General features: G+C 36.6%; 1 protein-coding gene across 2 annotated transcripts in view; it reads left to right on the top strand.

Moving 5' to 3' along the window:
• Nucleotides 1-14406, top strand: part of mtss1lb (MTSS I-BAR domain containing 2b) — a 174227-nt gene extending 159821 nt beyond the window's left edge. Inside the window, exons 11-15 of one of the 2 annotated variants that reach the window (XM_056462009.1) lie at nucleotides 2201-2275; nucleotides 4901-5050; nucleotides 8508-8657; nucleotides 12191-12356; nucleotides 12454-14406. In XM_056462009.1, coding sequence (XP_056317984.1) covers nucleotides 2201-2275; nucleotides 4901-5050; nucleotides 8508-8657; nucleotides 12191-12356; nucleotides 12454-13232 — 1320 coding nt within the window. In that variant the 3' untranslated portion in view covers nucleotides 13233-14406. The remainder of the gene's footprint in view (nucleotides 1-2200; nucleotides 2276-4900; nucleotides 5051-8507; nucleotides 8658-12190; nucleotides 12357-12453) is intronic. The other variant, XM_056462010.1, reaches the window with a different exon arrangement.
• The last annotated feature ends 3643 nt before the right edge of the window (nucleotides 14407-18049 follow it).

The raw sequence follows: 18049 nt of genomic DNA, 5'->3' as shown, positions 1-18049 counted from the left end.
TGCTCTTCCAGCTGCAGCTCATCACTGGGGAACATTCATACACACTCATTCACACACATACACTATGGACAATTCAGCTTACCCATTTCACCTAAATCACATGTTTTTTGGACTAGTGAGGGAAACCGGAGCACTCGGAGGAAACCCACGTGAACACGGGGAAAACATGCAAACTCCACACAGAAATGCCAACTGACCCAGCCGAGGCTCGAATCAGCGACCTTCTTGCTTGCCTTTATTGATTTATTTATTTCTATTTGATAATTAGTACCGCGAATAATAATAATTATGCAATAATAATAATAATAATAATAGTCCTGTAGCTACACACACACAATGACAAAAAATAGGTATAAATACATTTTTAATTTGAGAAAATGTTTTTTTTAAATAACCACCAACCATTAACAATCTAAAGCATGTCATTTTTAAGAAAATCCTGAAATTAAAATGAACAATCGATTAATTGACAATGTAAATCTTTGACTATCAGCAACTGTTTGACTGACTAAATATAAATTTACCTTTTTGTTTACAGTACTTTGTTTACCTTATGTGGCCCAACTACATCAGCTTTTTTATATAAACTGAAATAATATCAGGAAGAATATCTAACAATCAGATTAAATCAACAAAATTCATCTTGACACAACAAAGAAGGCAAAGAAACAAAGTTAGCATTTAGATAACTTTACTTTTTATTCATAAATAAATGTTTAACAAGGCATAGGAGGTGGCATGAATGCAATTAAATTATTAATGAAAATGAAACTAAAACCACCAGTAGGTGGAGTCAAGTCTCCGTCTTTGTCACTGAATGACACATTTAATTAAGTTGTTCGAACAGCTGATTCATTCACAAATGTTTTTCTGAATAGACGACTAAGTCATTGTCTCATATTAAAGCTCAAGATTTATTTATAAGCAAAACATGGTATGGAGATGTGAAGCGGCTGAGCTGTTTGGAAGCATTTTCGAGAAAACTGAGCAACATTTGGACAACAGTGATTGTAAAAATGCATCACATCATTTGCGTTCTGATATTAGGGACAGTAATAATGGTTCATTTTAGAAACAGGAAACCTAGCATCTTCCAGAACTTAAATATTAACAGTGAAACTTTGGTCGCTTAAGCAAATGTTAGCAAGCACTGTGTTTTACAGTGAATATACTGCAGAACAGCTTAAGTTACACTCGCGTCAAGCTGCCTGAACTGTTCTGAAATGCAGTTATGCACAGCAGGTACAGCATTCATATACAATAGTAAACAACTGAATATTATACCTTCTGTTCTCTTCTTTTTAAAGAATGTAAAAAGTTGCGTCTGAACTGCTCTCTGAGACATTTTGAAAATTGCATAAAATGACGCGATGAACTGTATTGCGCTTGTGCGTGGTGCCTTATTACAATACTGAGTTCTGATTGGTCAATTGTCGTTGTTTATAAGTCATAAATGACCATTAATAGATCATTTTAATATTTTAATTTGCATGATAAGTTTTATATTACACACACTGTTGTTAATCTAAAAAGGATGGTAAGGGGGAATGGTGGCTTTGTCATTTTTTTTCCATAGGGGAGATGCCCCTCTTTCCGAGTATTGACGATAACCAACCTAAGCATTTATATTTAATAAAACTACACTGTAAAAATTATATGATCAATTAGTCATGACAACATATGTTTTAGTTCATTTTAACATATTAAACTAATAAATCTTGTTCCAACTTAATTTTATAAGATTCACCATCTGTTTTAGTTCAGGTTAGCATAATATGAGTTCAATAGACTCTTAAGGTTAATTTGATTCAGCTTAAAAATTTAAGGCAACCAGTATTTTTTTGCAGTGTAAATATAACAAATATGTCATGTTGCTCACTTAAATTTTTATTTGAAGTCATTTAAACTTGCATAAATTAATCTAACTTAAAACATCAAGTTAAATTTAGTTTAGCTAAAAAAAACAAGTTGAAAGTTTTATTATGCAGTTTTTATATAGTGTATAATAGTTAATTTGTTTATGAAGTACATCTTCTCTCGAAATCTTCTGTGTGACTTTCAGACTTAAGTTGCCTGGTTAAATTGATTGAATAATTTAAAATGTTATTTTAATAAAGTGTGAATTTAATCCATCCACTATGATAAAATATCCAGAGGCTTCACCGTGCTGACCCCTCACCTATGGCTATCTGTGTTTCAGAAGTCCTCCAGTTCAGCGTCCTCAGAGGCGTCTGAGACCTGTCAGTCAGTGAGTGAGTGTAGCTCTCCAACAACAGTAAGTGTCTGAGCTCCGCACCCACAGGACATGTGCTGATGTTTGCTAGTGTCTGTCTGTGAGTCTGGAATCTTCTTTGTCCTAGTTGCTGGTTTGGTCTTTTTTCTGTCTTTAGATCTGAAATTTCCTGTATTTGGAAACACCACACACCTCACATACACTAATGGCTCATTTCCAATCTGTAGTACGGTTCAGTTCGGTATGGTACAAGTCACCTTTATCAGACTTGTGTCTCCACTGTCAAATGGTACCCTTTTGGTAGGCTTGGTGTATGACAGAAAGTTACAGTCGTTGTCATTCTTGCTTGAAGAAATGCAAAAGTAAAGCTGTATGGGTCGTCTACTTATCATTTTTACAGAAAAAAATTCACGCAACATATATTTAGGCCTTTTTTGGGTTTTAAAAACAGTACAAAACATACAGTGTGTGACACTTCAAAAAGGACCATTATTGCCACGTGTGGCGCTGCCACAGCACTAAGGAATTATGTTCCGTAACATGTTTTTAGGTGTAAAAGCAGTTTGGGACTATGCCACCAGGGGGCACAAAGGGACGGGATGCGAACAGACAGAAATATACCCTAGCTGTTAAAACACTGCTACTTGTAAATGAAGATGAAATACTGAAACAAAACATTATAATTCCTTCGTTAATCATTAGCAACTTGTTAACAAGCTTTATTATCATTGTAAACTTGTTAAATGCAACAAGTATTTATTTTGGAAAGTAACACTAAAGAAATAAAAGATAACTAAATGAAAGTACAAACATACATACATAAACAAATAAATAAATAAAGCAGAGATTTAGCCTAAATTTAGTGAGATGTACAGTGTTTGTTACTTTAAAGTGGTAGGTCATAGACTATAAATAAGCTTTTTCATTTACAGTATACAGTCAGTGCAAACTTCCCATCTGTATCTTTATTCTTCAGCACATGTAACCTCTTGTTTAAAAGTAATTCAGACTGTTCATAACAGTCCAAAAGGCAGTAATAATAATTAAACTTGGGCTGGATGATATTGCAATAAAAAATGTATCACAATATCATGTTTCATATCATTCAATATCGATAATTATTGAATATTTTTTACAGTATACATTTAGGAATATTAGGATTTTTTAACCACTTCATTATAATTTACCAACAATTCAACGGCAAACAGTTTAAATATTCAAATACAAAAATATTTAAACAAAATAGCTCATCTCTTTATAATAAAATAAACAAAAGTGTTATAGAGAATCTTAAACTTGATAAATAAAATGTTACAGTGTGTGTGCAATGGTAAAGTGCAAATGCTTAACAATCAAAGCAAACTTTAAGATGTGAATAATAATGATACAGTCAACCTCAAACTCTGTCAACAACATAAATTATGTATATTATGTAATAATTATGTAATAACAACACAAATCTGAGCTTTCAAGTAAAGGAACTAACCATCATTATTCAAATACATACTGCAACATTGCAGATTGAGAGGTTGAATAACTTCATAACCCCTCATGCTAAAAACATCTCTCAGATAGGGAGCTAGAGGCTGGGATGCACAAGAAAAGAAACCAAAAAGCCACTCTGACGACATCCTTACATCCTTTTTTATTTACAATATCTTTGTTGCTGCTATACGGAACTCATTTTCGCATATGTTGTTATTCTGACCTGAAGTGACAAGCACGTGTGCGTGGATTCCTTGACCATTTACAATAGATTTTGCACTCGCGCTCCCCTGGCGTCTTTCTGTAACTACACTGCCATCAAAGGTTTTTCTTAGTGGATGACAACCAGACAAACCATTGCTGCAGCTCCGATGCAAGTTTATGGGCAAAAGTAAAAAGCGCTGCAGTGTTTGTTTGAGGTAATTAGTCTGCTGTTATTACTGAAATGTGTATATTCCATACAAAGTGTGAAGCAGATTGGTTAGTTCTACTTACATGAATTGTAGTGCGCTTGTGGTATTCGGAAAAGTTGTTGATGTTTTGCTCAACATGTGCGCGGTGCTTCCATATGCGCGTCGTCCAAGTCCGTCGCGCGCCTCCGTTGGAAATGACAAACTTACACCCTAAACTTATTGTTACTGCTTCCTAGGCGTGCACTCAGCAGCTACATTTTAATAAAACTATAGCGCTTCATACTGAAACTACATACCAAATCTTTTTTTATTAATATTGACAATGGTGTTCGGTCAATAAATATTGATAAAAATTGTATCGACCAGCCCTAAATTATACATTGCAGTTTATTTGTTTTTGATTTGTTTGTTTTTTCCTGCATTACTCTCGTGTTTGTCCATTTCTGAAAGGGTGTGAGAAGCTGCACTTCAACAATAACATGTTATTATTGTTATTATTGTTTGTTATTTAAAAAAAAATAGTCATGCGACGAGTGCACGCAAATAGAAAATAGCTTTGGAAAGGGTACCCAAAAAGTGCTACGGTTCGCTTTTTAGTACTTTTTGACAGTGGAAACAGACAAAAAAAAAAAGGTTAGGCACCAAACTGTACCAAACTGTACCATACTGCTCAGTGGAAACAGGCCAAAAGGCTCGGGTCCCTCATGTGTAAGGGGACAGGGGTCTGCTACTGCTCTGACGGTCTCGATCTTATCTCTCCATTCCGCAGTTTGGCTCGTCCTTCGCTACCTTCCGCCCTGCTCTCTCTCACACTGGCTCCATCAGGCCTTTCTCTGTCATTCTTCCTGCGTCCCCACCCTATAACCGCTCCCCCGGATCCAACACACCCTCTCCCACATCCAAGGTTCCTTGCTGGAAGGTTTGTCTCCATTGGCACTTCTCATTGCAGTTTTGGTTACTTCCTCTTCTGTTATGCGTGTTGTTTTTGCCTGTTGCGTTGGGCTGCACGATATATAGATGAAGTCAGAATTATTAGCCCTCCTGTTAAATTTTCATTCTGTTTTAAAATTTCTGTTTAAGAGAGATTTTTTTCAACACATTTCTAAACATAATAGTTAAACATAATAGCACACTGAGTGGCGTAGCTTGTAAAGCGCATGGCAGCATCTTTTGACATGACTGATCATGAACCCGGTTCGAATCCAGCATCTGATAAACACGTTCTTCTTTTTTCCCCCACTACATATCAGATTTAGCTACTCTTCATCACGAGGAAAACAAGTAGGAATCATTAATAAGTGTGTGTATTATGGAGGACTCAGATTCATAGAACTGGATTGGAGAGGTGTTATGACCAAATATGCATTATAAGTTTGTAGAAGTTATACATTAAAAATACCCTTAAATAAAAAATGTAGTTCTGCTTCAGTGAACTTGAACAAGTGTATTAAAATTCATTCATTTTCACTAGTTGTATTAGTATTTTTTTTTTGTCAAAGTGTGCTTTAAATGCTTTTAAAATAAGTTAAATGTTTGTTGACTAGAAATGTACTGTATATCATTTATTTAAAAAATGCGGGCAATACATTATAGATAATTTTATTTTTTTTAAATATTATATTAATCTTATTTTTTAGCTCAACTATATGGTTGCAGCTAAGTAGGGGGCCTGCAAGACATTGTGCCCAGGGCCTCTAAATTCTTAATCCGGGCCTGTATTTGGCATTCTAAATATCTGTGCTGGAAAAAAAAGGCTTTTCTTGCGAAGAGTTTTGTCTTGTTTCTAGTTCAAATATCTAAAGATTCTTAAAACAGGAAGTATTTCCTAGAATAGGAAAACACTTAAAACAGGAAGTATTTCATAGAATAGGAAAACACTTAAAACAGGAAGTATTTCCTAGAGTAGGAAAACACTTAAAACAGCAAGTATTTCCTAGAATAGGAAAACACTTAAAACAGGAAGTATTTCCTAGAGTAGGAAAACACTTAAAACAGGAAGTATTTCCTAGAATAGGAAAACACTTAAAACAGGAAGTATTTCCTAGAATAGGAAAACACTTAAAACAGGAAGTATTTCCTAGAATAGGAAAACACTTAAAACAGGAAGTATTTCCTAGAATAGGAAAACACTTAAAACAGCAAGTATTTCCTAGAATAGGAAAACACTTAAAACAGGAAGTATTTCCTAGACAAGTAAAATATACTTTTCATAAATCATTAATTCATTTTCTTTTCGTCCCTTTATTAGTCAGGGGTCGCCACAGTGGAATGAACCGCCAACTTATCCAGCATATGTTTTACTAAAAACTAGACAACATCCAAATAATCCCAAAAATTAATAAATAACAAAAATAAGTATGTTACATCTAGAGCTGTTTCATTGTAAATAAACAATAATACGGTCAGTAATAGGTTTCATTATTATTAATATTAGTATTATTATTATTATTTACTAAATAGTAAACATAAAAAGCTGCAAATAAATCAGCAAACAGTCTAGCCTAAACAGTCTAAAATAATCTATTATAAAGAAATTGAATGAAATTATCAAATCTCATTAACCTTTTCTTCACTGTATAATTAAAATATTCTGATTAAAGAGCAGCAAATGAATCTCTCATTTAGATTTTTTTATTTGATTACATTAAATAACAGAGCTTTAACACTTTGCACGCATCTATAATGAAAGCATTCAATTGCTTTCTTAACTGTTTATGCTCATTTAAGACAAAAATGGTTGTGTTTAAAAGAAAACCCACCAAGATCGACATCTTTAAATGTTATTATTATTATTATTAATTTTATGTACAGTTGAAGTCAGAATTATTAGCTCCCCTTTGAATTCATTTTTTTCTTTTTTAAATATTTTCCAAATGATGTTTAACAGAGTAAGGACATTTTCACAGTATGTCTAATAATAATTTTTTTCTTCGGGAGAAAGTCTTATTTGTTTTATTTTGGCTAAAATAAAAGCAGGTTTTAATTAAATAAATCCATTTAAGGTCAAAATTATTAGCCCCTTTAAGCTATATATTTTTTGATAGTCAACAGAACAAACCATCATTATATAATAACTTGCCTAATTAGCCTAACCTGCCTAGTTAACCTTATTAATTGTATAGAAGTGTTTTGAAAAATATCTAGTCAAATATTATTTACTGTCATCATGGCAAAGATAAAATAAATCAGTGATTAGAAATGAGTTATTAAAACTATTATGTTTAGAAATGTGTTGATAAAAAAAATCTTCTCTCTGTTAAACAGAAATTGGGGAAAAAATAAACAGGGGGGCTAAAAATTCTGACTTCAACTGTATATATCTGTTCAAACACACACTGAAAACCCAGAATTTAGCTCCACTTCAAATCACGTGTACAGAATCCGTTTGGGAAACAGCATCTATCTATTACTATGGAGTGGGTCTGGCAGTCACGCAATTGGTCACATGAACTGACTGTTTTGAGGATTGCATAGTAGGGGCGACAGCGCCTTTAATGGAAAGGAAGGGAATCCCGCTGTTTTTAGATTTATTTTAAACTGTTGCCAAATTAAAACAAAAACACAGAACAGACTCACATTTTAGAGCAAGGGGTATCCCCTGGTGTTTCGGCGGTATGGGTTGCGTATAGGGAAAATCAGCTCTTTAATGTTTACAGTCCCCCTTCATTGAAAGATTGAAAATACGGGATAAATACAGGAAAATACCTTTTAGGGATGATAGCGGGATACAATTGTAAAATACAGGTGAATCCTGGGAAACACAGAAGGGTTGACATGTATGAAAATACTTTTATTTGAAAAAAGCTCATTCAATAATCTTTGTAGCCTATTTTAAATGAAAGTCCTACAAATGCATACACAGGATAATAATAATACAGTTAAAGTAGGCACAATAAATCTGTATCTACACCTATTCTTTGCTTTTTTAACTGACTTCATATCTTTCATCTAGCGAAAGATATTACAAAAGAATAAAAGAACACAGTATCAAATTCTTTTAATATCGTGCAGCTCCAGAGTTGAATATGTGCCTTTCTGAATAACACTTCTTGACAGTGTGCTGGTGTGTTTCATTCTGCTTAACCTCATTCATTACCTCATTTTGCTTTTTAACATGCACCTATTCTGTTGGCTGTGTAATCCTGGTTTCAAATCTCTGGCTGCGAGATTTGCCAAACCGAGCAGGCCACGGAAGGTACCTGTGAGTCTCTCCACCTCAAACACTGAGATTTGGCTTTTTTCTAAAGCACATGAGACCTTATCTGTTGAAAGGACACTCAAACTGCTGGATCGTGGGCCTATCTTCTCTCTCGACCCCGAGACCGTTGCATTAGTTGCTTTGCGGTGACCTTTACTAACAGCCTCTGCTTCTTCAGGATTGGTCAAAGGTAGGTTCGAGCGATCAGCCGCTGGCCAGCACCCTTCAGAGGAGGAAAGAGCCTGTGGCAGAAACCTCTCCTCAGTCACAGGGATATTCAGAAGATCCCCAGAGGCCAAGGATGACCCCGGCCACTATAGCCGCCAAGGTAACTTTCACCACATATTAAATATTCAGCATGGAGATTGTGGATGTAAAGATGAAAAGCAGTTTGTATTTGGGGCTTTCTGATTCTGAAGACAGGAGCCTCTAAACCAGGAGGATGTCGGCTCACTTCAAAGGGGATATAACATGGCTCACATTTTTTTAAAAACAATTATAAAAACAATAAAAAAAAAATCAATGAATGTTTTTAAATAAATTAATACATTTTTACACCTAAGGAGTTTTTAGGGGCCAAGCCCCGCAGGTGCATAGGCACCTATTGTTTTGTTGACGTTCCTATTACTGTTATTATTCTTCCGTTTCCGTTTCTTCTTCCGCCGGAATTGAATGGCTGCCCATATAACCGTATGCTCAAAAGTTGTATAATTTGGCACAATGATAGAGGGCTGTTTAATCATTAACTAGAGCAAACATGAAGAGCCTAACTCAAACTCTCTAGCGCCACCACTTGTCCAAAGTTTCACTTATGTTTATTGATATAACTTTTGAGCCGACTGAGCTACAATCAAAATTTCTCCGATTATTTTCTATTTGATTCCTTGGCAAAAGCCGATTCAAATGAACCATATGACATCATTTTCCATCATAACATTTTTTTCGCTATTTTGAATTTTTTGCATAATCTATTTTATTGAACTAGTCCTAGGCCGTGTGTACGATTTTTACCAAAATTGAATCACATGATCTACAGACCATGCTGACCTATATTTATAGAATTCAGGTTGATTAGACAAACCGTTTTTGTTTAATTTGCAAACAAATTTAATGTAGAGCTTGTGAAAATGGATTTAAGGCGATATCTCTGTAATGCATTGACGTATTCACACCAAATTTGGTTTGTGTTATGACAACCATAGTCTAATGTTATCTGAAGCGTTTCGTTGCACTGTCCTATAGTGGTCTGGAAATACTTTTTTTTTTTTTTTTGCATATAACGTCTCAACCCTTCATCCGAATCTGCGACTTTGCAATGCTTTAACATATTGACAGTGAAATTTAGATGTGTCATTGGCAACTTACAATGACCCCAACACATAAATCTGGTAATAGCGCCACCTAGTGATCATGAGTAATAAACCTTTCACTAACCATTATTTGAACAGGGTTCAGAAGATAATTAAGAATATTGCCACCAGATGGCACATTAACTCCAATATTTTGCCTTGCTCACACTGTGTGATTTCAGCCATGATTTGGTCATCGTTTGAGACAAACTTGGGAAATCCTAAAAGATTTTTGTAACTGTAGGCTAAAATCTGTGATCTTTGATTGTTAGTTTGGCCACTTAATTACTGTTGCGATCAAATTTTCCCTCTGATGAAGTTTTAGGTACAATTGTTTAAGATTAAATAGAAAACAGCGCGTGAGCTGGGATTTAGAGGTTTCTGAACTTATACTTTATACTTATACTTTACTTATACGTTTTATCATTTTTCATTTTCACATTTCTCATTTAATTATTTTTACCGTGCTTCAGATTATATGTAACTCATGAAATGTTCTTAAAAATGCTCTTTTGATCTTATTAAAGCCCAGCTGACACTGTGCGACTTTTAATAATCCTAAACAATTGTATCATGTCAGACTGCACAACATGACTCTCAGCTGTCATAATGTCAGACTTAATGACAATGAAGATGTGCCAAACATAGAAGAAAACGTCATCCATCCGTGACACTTTCATCAGTGTTGCCTAATATAGCTGATTTTTCCAGCCCAAAAGCTGTCCAAAACTTGGCCAAATGCACAAAAAAGCACCCAAAATACTAGATTAATATTTCATTTATCTATAATATTTAAAATAGATCTCTACCACAGCATAGGCCTACTTTCACTGGCATACTGAAGTGAAATATATAAATAAAACCAAAGACATAAGAATGCTTAATGTAGATTAGGATTGTATCTGGGTTTTATCTTAAATCTAATTTAATTTAAACTACCTGAGACTGACTGGCATGATTCGTGCAGTGACCACCTCTGTTCATGACAGCGGAGCACTGTCTGTTTGATCGTCGTCCAGCACTCGTGTGAAGTGGCCGTGAGAAACGAGGGGCACGTACAGTACTGTATGCTGAGAAACACATAAGAGATAAGTCACAGATTCACAGACTTAGTTAACAGACAAAGTTAACTAGAGGCTGCCAGATGCCACAATCTGACAATTCTGTGTGCTTAATTTTTCTTTTTTATTTATAATAGTAAGCTTTGGAGAATCAGGATTAAAGTTATCCTGTTATATATAATATATATATATATATATATATATATATATATATATATATATATATATATATATATATATATATATATATATATATATATATATATATTCTTATCTTAAATATAAAATAAATACATGATCAAAATAATGGTAAAAATGTAATCCTGCATATTTTAAAACAAGGTTTAAAGTTTGGAGCAACAGGATAAATACAGTACTGTATATAACCTTGGTGTGTTCTGTGGAGTACAAACAGTCGGGTTTGTTGTTCGATGCGCCACCTGGTGGATGTTGTGTGAAGCACAACTTATTTCAATTCCAAGGAGCGATTGACAGCATGCTATGGCTGTGGCCTATTTTACAGTCTATGTCTGTGGCTGAAAGCAGAATGAAATTACATGAGCACTGGTAAAAAAAAAAAAATAAATTAAATAAGTTAATTAGTTAAAAACTGAAAACTGTAAGTGAATGGAGTAAAAGCACAGAATTACTTTTTTGTTGAAAGATTTGGATAGAAAATTTTATGTTTCAAATTTCGTCAACCCGGGGCTACACGGTAGCGCAGTGGGTAGCACGTTCGCCTCACAGCAAGAAGATCGCTGTTCAAGCCTCGGCTGGCTCAGTTTGGAGTTTGCATGTTCTCCCTGTGTTGGGGTGGGTTTCCTCCAGGTGCTCCGGTTTCCCCACAAGTCCAAAAACATGTGGTACAGGTGAATTGGGTAAGCTAAATTGTCCGTAGTGTATCAGTGTGAATGAGTGTGTGTGGATGTTTTCCAGTGATGGGTTGCAGCTGGAAGGGCATCCGCTGCGTAAAACATATGTTGGATAAGTTGCCGGTTTATTCCGCTGTGGTGACACCAGATTAATAAAGGGACAAAGCCGAAAAGAAAATGAATGAATGAATGAATTTTTCCAACCCACCCAAGCCATTTTTTTACCAGCACAATCAAGTTCATAACTGCCCATTGCAATCTGGCAACACTGTTCACTATCCCACATTCTGAAATTATACCTCATAGCAAACAAACAATCTGTATCGGGGAAAAATACAAGGGATATGTAGGTAACCTACCGCATGTCTTTGGACTGTGGAGGAAACCAGAGCACCCGGAGGACACTGAGGACTGACCTCAGAATTTAGGAAATTGCTTTCGAATTCTGATCACCACTGTACATCACATTCTATAACACAATTCTTTACTTACCAGCTTAGTTACTTCATCAATTTTACACCCTGTGTAGTTGTACCAATACATGTTGTAACTCTATGTCTGTATTGTGTGATTGTTCAGCACGGTGAGGAGGTCTCTCCAGCTGCGAGTGATCTGGCCATGGTGCTCACTCGAGGCCTCAGCATGGAGCAGCAGAAGAGCAGCCGCGACTCCCTTCAGTACTCCAGTGGATACAGCACTCAGACAACCACCCCATCCTGCTCAGAAGACACCATCCCTTCACAGGGTAACACACACACATCCTCCTGTACTAACAACTTGCATCTATATGAGCCTAAACACATGTAATGAGACTTGATAAGTGGGATTTTCTTTCCTGCCAGGCTCCGATTACGACGGTTACTCAGTGAATGGAGACACTGAGGCCGATGGTCAGGCTGAATTTGATAAATCCTCCACGATTCCCCGCCACAGTAATATCGCCCAGAACTACCGCCGCATGATACAGACTAAGCGTCCTGCTAGCACAGCAGGTCTACCAAGCGGAGTGGGTGCTCTGGGCGGACCACCTGGTGGAGGGGGTGGTATCCCCGGTACGGCCACTATCCGCCGAACACCATCTACAAAGCCCGGGGTGAGACGCACCCTTTCCAATGCTGGGCCTATTCCTATACGCCCACCCATCGTGCCAGTCAAGACCCCCACTGTGCCTGACTCACCCGGCGGGTCCACTGGTCCTCCCGCTCGTGTGGGCAGCGAAGAATGTGTCTTTTATGTGCCCGATGACGCCTCCCCAGGAGCTCTGGAGTACGTGAAGGCCTCTCCAAAGAGGCTGAGCCTGCCAAACACTGCTTGGGGTTCAGGTGGCGTAGGTGGCCTGGAAATGAGTGTATATGGGCAACCAGGCGAAGAAGATCACCTGCTAGCCGCCAATCGCCACAGTCTGGTGGAGAAGATTGGGGAGCTGGTGGCAAGTGCTCACGCCTTAGGTGAGGGCCAGTTCCCTTTCCCCTCACTTCCGAACCAGCCACCGCCAGGCCCCGAAGCCCAAGTTGACCCCGAAGCGGCCCAGGAGGAAGGGGACATGCTGAAGTCTATCCGTCGAGGGGTGCGACTGCGCAAAACCGTCTCCAACGACCGCTCTGCACCCCGGATTTTGTGATGCCTCCTGGAGAGATGGGAGAATAAGAGTGAAGTAACCCAGAAAAAAGATAAAACTTCACAATGACTCTTTTTAGAGAAGGAGCTATGAAAAAGAGGATTAAAAATTAAATGTTTAAAGTCATTATAGAAAATAATGAATAACAGTAACGAAAAAAAAAAGTAAATGATATGTAACAGCAGGCTCAAGCCACTATAACTCTTAGCGTGTCCGAACGCATGTTTGTCTTATTAACACGCCCATCACCACGGGATAGTCGAACTGTAGTCAGACAAATTAACTACTGAAAGAACAAGGGACCAGGATGTTTGGGGGATTATTTTTTGTGGTCTCCTCCAGATTTTGGCATGGTCCCCCAAGAATTAAGGCCCTACCCAAATGATGGATCCCAGGAGTCAGTGCTGGAGAAGCTCATGGGGTTTGCAGGGTCTTGCCCTCCACAGTGCTCTCTCTAACCCCGCCCTCACCTCCAGAAAATCTGACATCACTTGATGAAAGTGTAGCGGTTTTGGCTGTCATGTGTTGGTCTGCAGGCTGGAGGTGAGCAGGGCTCTGCTGCAGGTCAGCTCGTGGTTGCATAGAGGGACGCCATGTATCTTTTATTTGTACACTTCCGTTGTCTTGTTTTATTTACGAGCAGTCGCTAGACATTTTTGTCAGGTATGTGGATTTTTGTAGAATTAGGGTGAAAATGTCATGATAATGTGGAGCAATAATGATTTTTTCCTTTAGTTTTTTCTTTGTTAGGGGAAGGTTTGGAAGATGTTTTTGATGTTCAGGTGTCTTCGGAGTAGCAGATGCTTTCGAAGACTTCTTGTGGCTTATTTAAAAATGGGAAATAGAAAGGAGGCAGAGCACTTTTAAGGTGTAGTTTTGACCACTAGTTGTCACTGTGGCCACACTGTGTGTGGTGAATGCTGTGAGACGGCGCGGTCACATGTCCTGGTACATAGGGAGGTGAATGCATATAGCAATGTCATGAAATAGGAGAAGGGATGTGACGCAGAGATTGCGGGAAGAATATTATTTTGGCAACAATTGTTCAGTTTGTTAACAATAACGGTTAATGAGTGTCATGAAATAACAGTACAGTGTTTATTCAGCTCCATAGGTTAAATGTTAATATTTACTCATTATAAAAATAGATTAAATTGTTGATATGTTCAGCTGTATGAACTGAAATCAGTAAATATTTTGACACTAGTACTTCTATGAATTAATACTTCATTATGTAACCTGATTAATTAAACTCTTAATTAAATTTATTCAACGTGACATTAAATACATTGGTAATATTACAAAAATATTTCAATTTCATGTTTAAATGTTTTATTTTGCACTTTTTAAGTCTAAAAAAATATATAATCATGCAAATTAAGTATATCAACGCTTTTTTCCCATTAAAATTGACAAATATGATTCTAAAGCACACTGGAGACAGTAGCTGATGACACATCTTTACCATCTCAGGAATAATTTATAAATACTATCTTAATAAATGCTGTTCATTGTTAGCTCTTGACACTTATTGTAGTAGCTGTTAACAAACTGCAAAGCTTGATAGAAGGGAATTGGTTGGTGCGTTATTTTTCATTTCCAGTTTGAGCTTCTATTATACTTTGAGTTATTCAGGAATGTTCTTTTACATGTCAAGCCTCAAACCACAGTCCCCTGAAATAACCTTAGGAGGGGTGGAGAGAACGAGCTAAGATGAAGGCACACACCTGGCTGCCATTTTTTGGGACATAAAAATGAACTTTGGATCTGCAGAGGGAGGAAGGGATTAATAAAGGAGGTGGAGAGAATGAACTCTGGCAAGAAAACTCATCCAGTTGTTTATGATAAAAGCATTCCACTGCCTGTAATAGATGAATATAGGAGTAAATACCTATGACACGAAAGGTCACTGGTTACCCCCGGTTCACCCGACGTGAAGAAAAAAAAAACACAATGCTCTGTGATGATACTGGATGTGGAAGTGATACTTAGGAGGTCAAAATATAGTTTTAGTCATGTAGTGTCTGTTTGTGAGTGACTTTCTGTTCTCCCAAGACTCCCTATAACCCATGCGGTCATAAATAGTGCTGTTGCGCCAGACACTTGCTCCTTACTCTGACTTTTGGGTTGCTTTTAAATTATTTATTTTGCATAGAGCACTCTGTTTTAGGAATGCCTGTAGCGTGTTCAAAAGGAGAAAAAAAGTATGTCTGCTTTGTGACAGTTTCACGAGTGTGCCAATCTCACCCTCAAAATAGTGCCGTATTGAGAGCACTCTGGAAGGAAAGAACAAGGTTATGGCAATTCAAAGCCCACACTGCCAGCCAATGAAGATCAAAACTTTCTATTAGTGTGTGTTTATATATATATATATATATATATATATAGATAGATAATTGAAGTCAGAAATATTAACCCCCATGAATTATTAGCCCCCCTGTTTATTTTTTTCCCCGATTTCTGTTTAACGGAGAGAAGATTTTTTCAACACATTTCTAAACATAATAGTTTTAATAACTAATTTATTTTATCTTTGCCGTGATGAAAATAATATTTGACTAGATAATTTTCAGACACTTCTATACAGCTTAAAGGGACATTTAAAGGCTTTAATTAGGTTAACTAGGCAGGTTAGGGTAATTAGGCATGATGGATTGTTCTGTAGTCTATCGGAAAATATATATAGATTAAAGGGGCTAATAATTTTGACCTGAAAATATTTTTATGTTTTTTAAAAGATAAAAACTGCTTTTATTCTAGCTGGAATTAAACAAATAAGACTTTTTGTTAGTCTATTTGACTACTGTGAAATTTGTTTGTTCTGTTAAACATCATTTGGGAAATATTTAAAAAAGAAAAAACTAATTAAAAGGGGGGATAATAATTCTGACTTCAATTGTATGTGTATATATATATATATATATATATATATATATATATATATATATATATATATATATATATATATATATATATATATATATATATATATATATATATATATGTGTGTGTGTGTGTGTGTGTGTGAGCAATATCACCTGAGTAGCAGTACGATGTGGCTGTATATCGGCACTGGTGGGCTGGCTCGAGGCCGCCGGCCGACTAGTGCCTTAGTGTCCCACTAGTGTCGATATACAGCCAAATCGCACTGCTACAAGTGTGATATTGCGTTTATACAACAGTTCGACAGCATAATGGTGTGTATAAAAAGAAAATCAAACATGGAGAGTCTCAATAAACCCTTTTGTATGAGGAACTACTTTCTTCCGCCATTCATTCACATCTGCAGCTGACGTCAGAACAGCAGAAACCGTTGCTACTTCACAAACGTCACTTTAGAACAAGTATTTAAATGATTCTCAAGTGTAATTTCTAAAGTGATGACAAAACAGGTAATTTGCTCACATATTGAGATTATAAGGCTGAACGGCATGAAAGGCCATCTACAGAGATTTCCCAGTATTTCTTTTTTGCAATTGGGGGATCACAATAATTAACCCCAGAAAAAGCCAGAGCAAAGCAAACACTACTTTTTTCTGTAGTTTAAATACAGCAACACAAAATACAAAAGAGAAAGATCGACTTAGAATGTTACTTACCTGATTTATAATGATTTGTTCAGCTGTAGTTTGAAACTTTTAATGAAAAAAAATGCTGTTTTTCCTCCCCTAAGGACTTATTGTGCGGTCTCTGTCTCCATCTTGTGACATGATGACAGTCGTCACTTTCTTTGGTCTGCTCAGACAGGCTGATGCCCGCTGATGCACTGAATTCAATGCTCCAAAGTTATAAATATTTAAAATAGGCACTATCCTTATAAATAAACTGCATAGTTACTATCTACATTCTTGACTAAAAAAAGCCTCAAAAATACATTATGTTGTCCAACAGCAGCAATATTTGTCAAAGTGTACAGTGACCTCTGCTTGTCGCTGTATGTGGGTGGAGTAATACACAAGGGTATAAGAATATTGCATGGCTATCAGCCAATCAGATTTAAGAACCAGACAGAACTGTTGTATATATATACAAACACACACATATTGTGCAAACAGTACAAATAGTTTCAATGAAAACAAAAAAGTCCCAGTTAAATGTTGAGCAAATAACTAATATTTTAACAGCAATATGATGAAGTTTGCTGGATGAAAAAAAGAGAGAGAAAAAACAAACATATCAAGCGGTTACATATCTGTATATTTCATGTGAAGCTTCGTGGCCTGCTTTATGTAGTGACAAATCACAAAGAAGTTTAATTTAGCAGGATGCGACAGGAAAGAAGATGAGAGTGGATGAAAAGTGAAAGAGAGAGAGATGAATGAGATAGAGTAAGAGTGAGAAAGACAAGGCCAGTGGAGAATAATTGCTGAAGGAAACTGGTGGAGAACAAGTGGGAGGGAAAGAAAAGACACAAAAGCCTGATTGCAGGTAGTTGGCTTACTGTTTTCTCTTTATTGTTATGTCAGTCTCTGCGGGTTTTGGCTCCCGAGGTCATGAAGCGAGATGACAGTTAAAAGGCCCTCTGGAGGAAACGGTGGGATAGAAAAAACTGTCAGTGTCACTCATGAGCTCAGCCTTCAGCGTCTCAATACCCGCACATTCACACAGCAGACAGACTCTTTTGCCTCTCAGGTGATCACACATACATTTCCTTTCTGTTTTTCTTTCTTTTTTTTGTAAGTGTTCGACATTACTCACATCATTCTCATTTGTCTCCCTCTGAATGGCTTGAAATGTCCATTACAAGGCAGGCATCACTATTCAGATGTGAAAATATGATTATATTGGTTAATATAACAGAACTGAGGTTTGTAAAGCTC

Source organism: Danio aesculapii, chromosome 7 (genome assembly GCF_903798145.1).
Source record: "Danio aesculapii chromosome 7, fDanAes4.1, whole genome shotgun sequence".
NCBI classification, from domain to species: Eukaryota; Metazoa; Chordata; class Actinopteri; order Cypriniformes; family Danionidae; genus Danio; species Danio aesculapii.
This window is presented reverse-complemented; position numbering and strand designations above follow the sequence as displayed.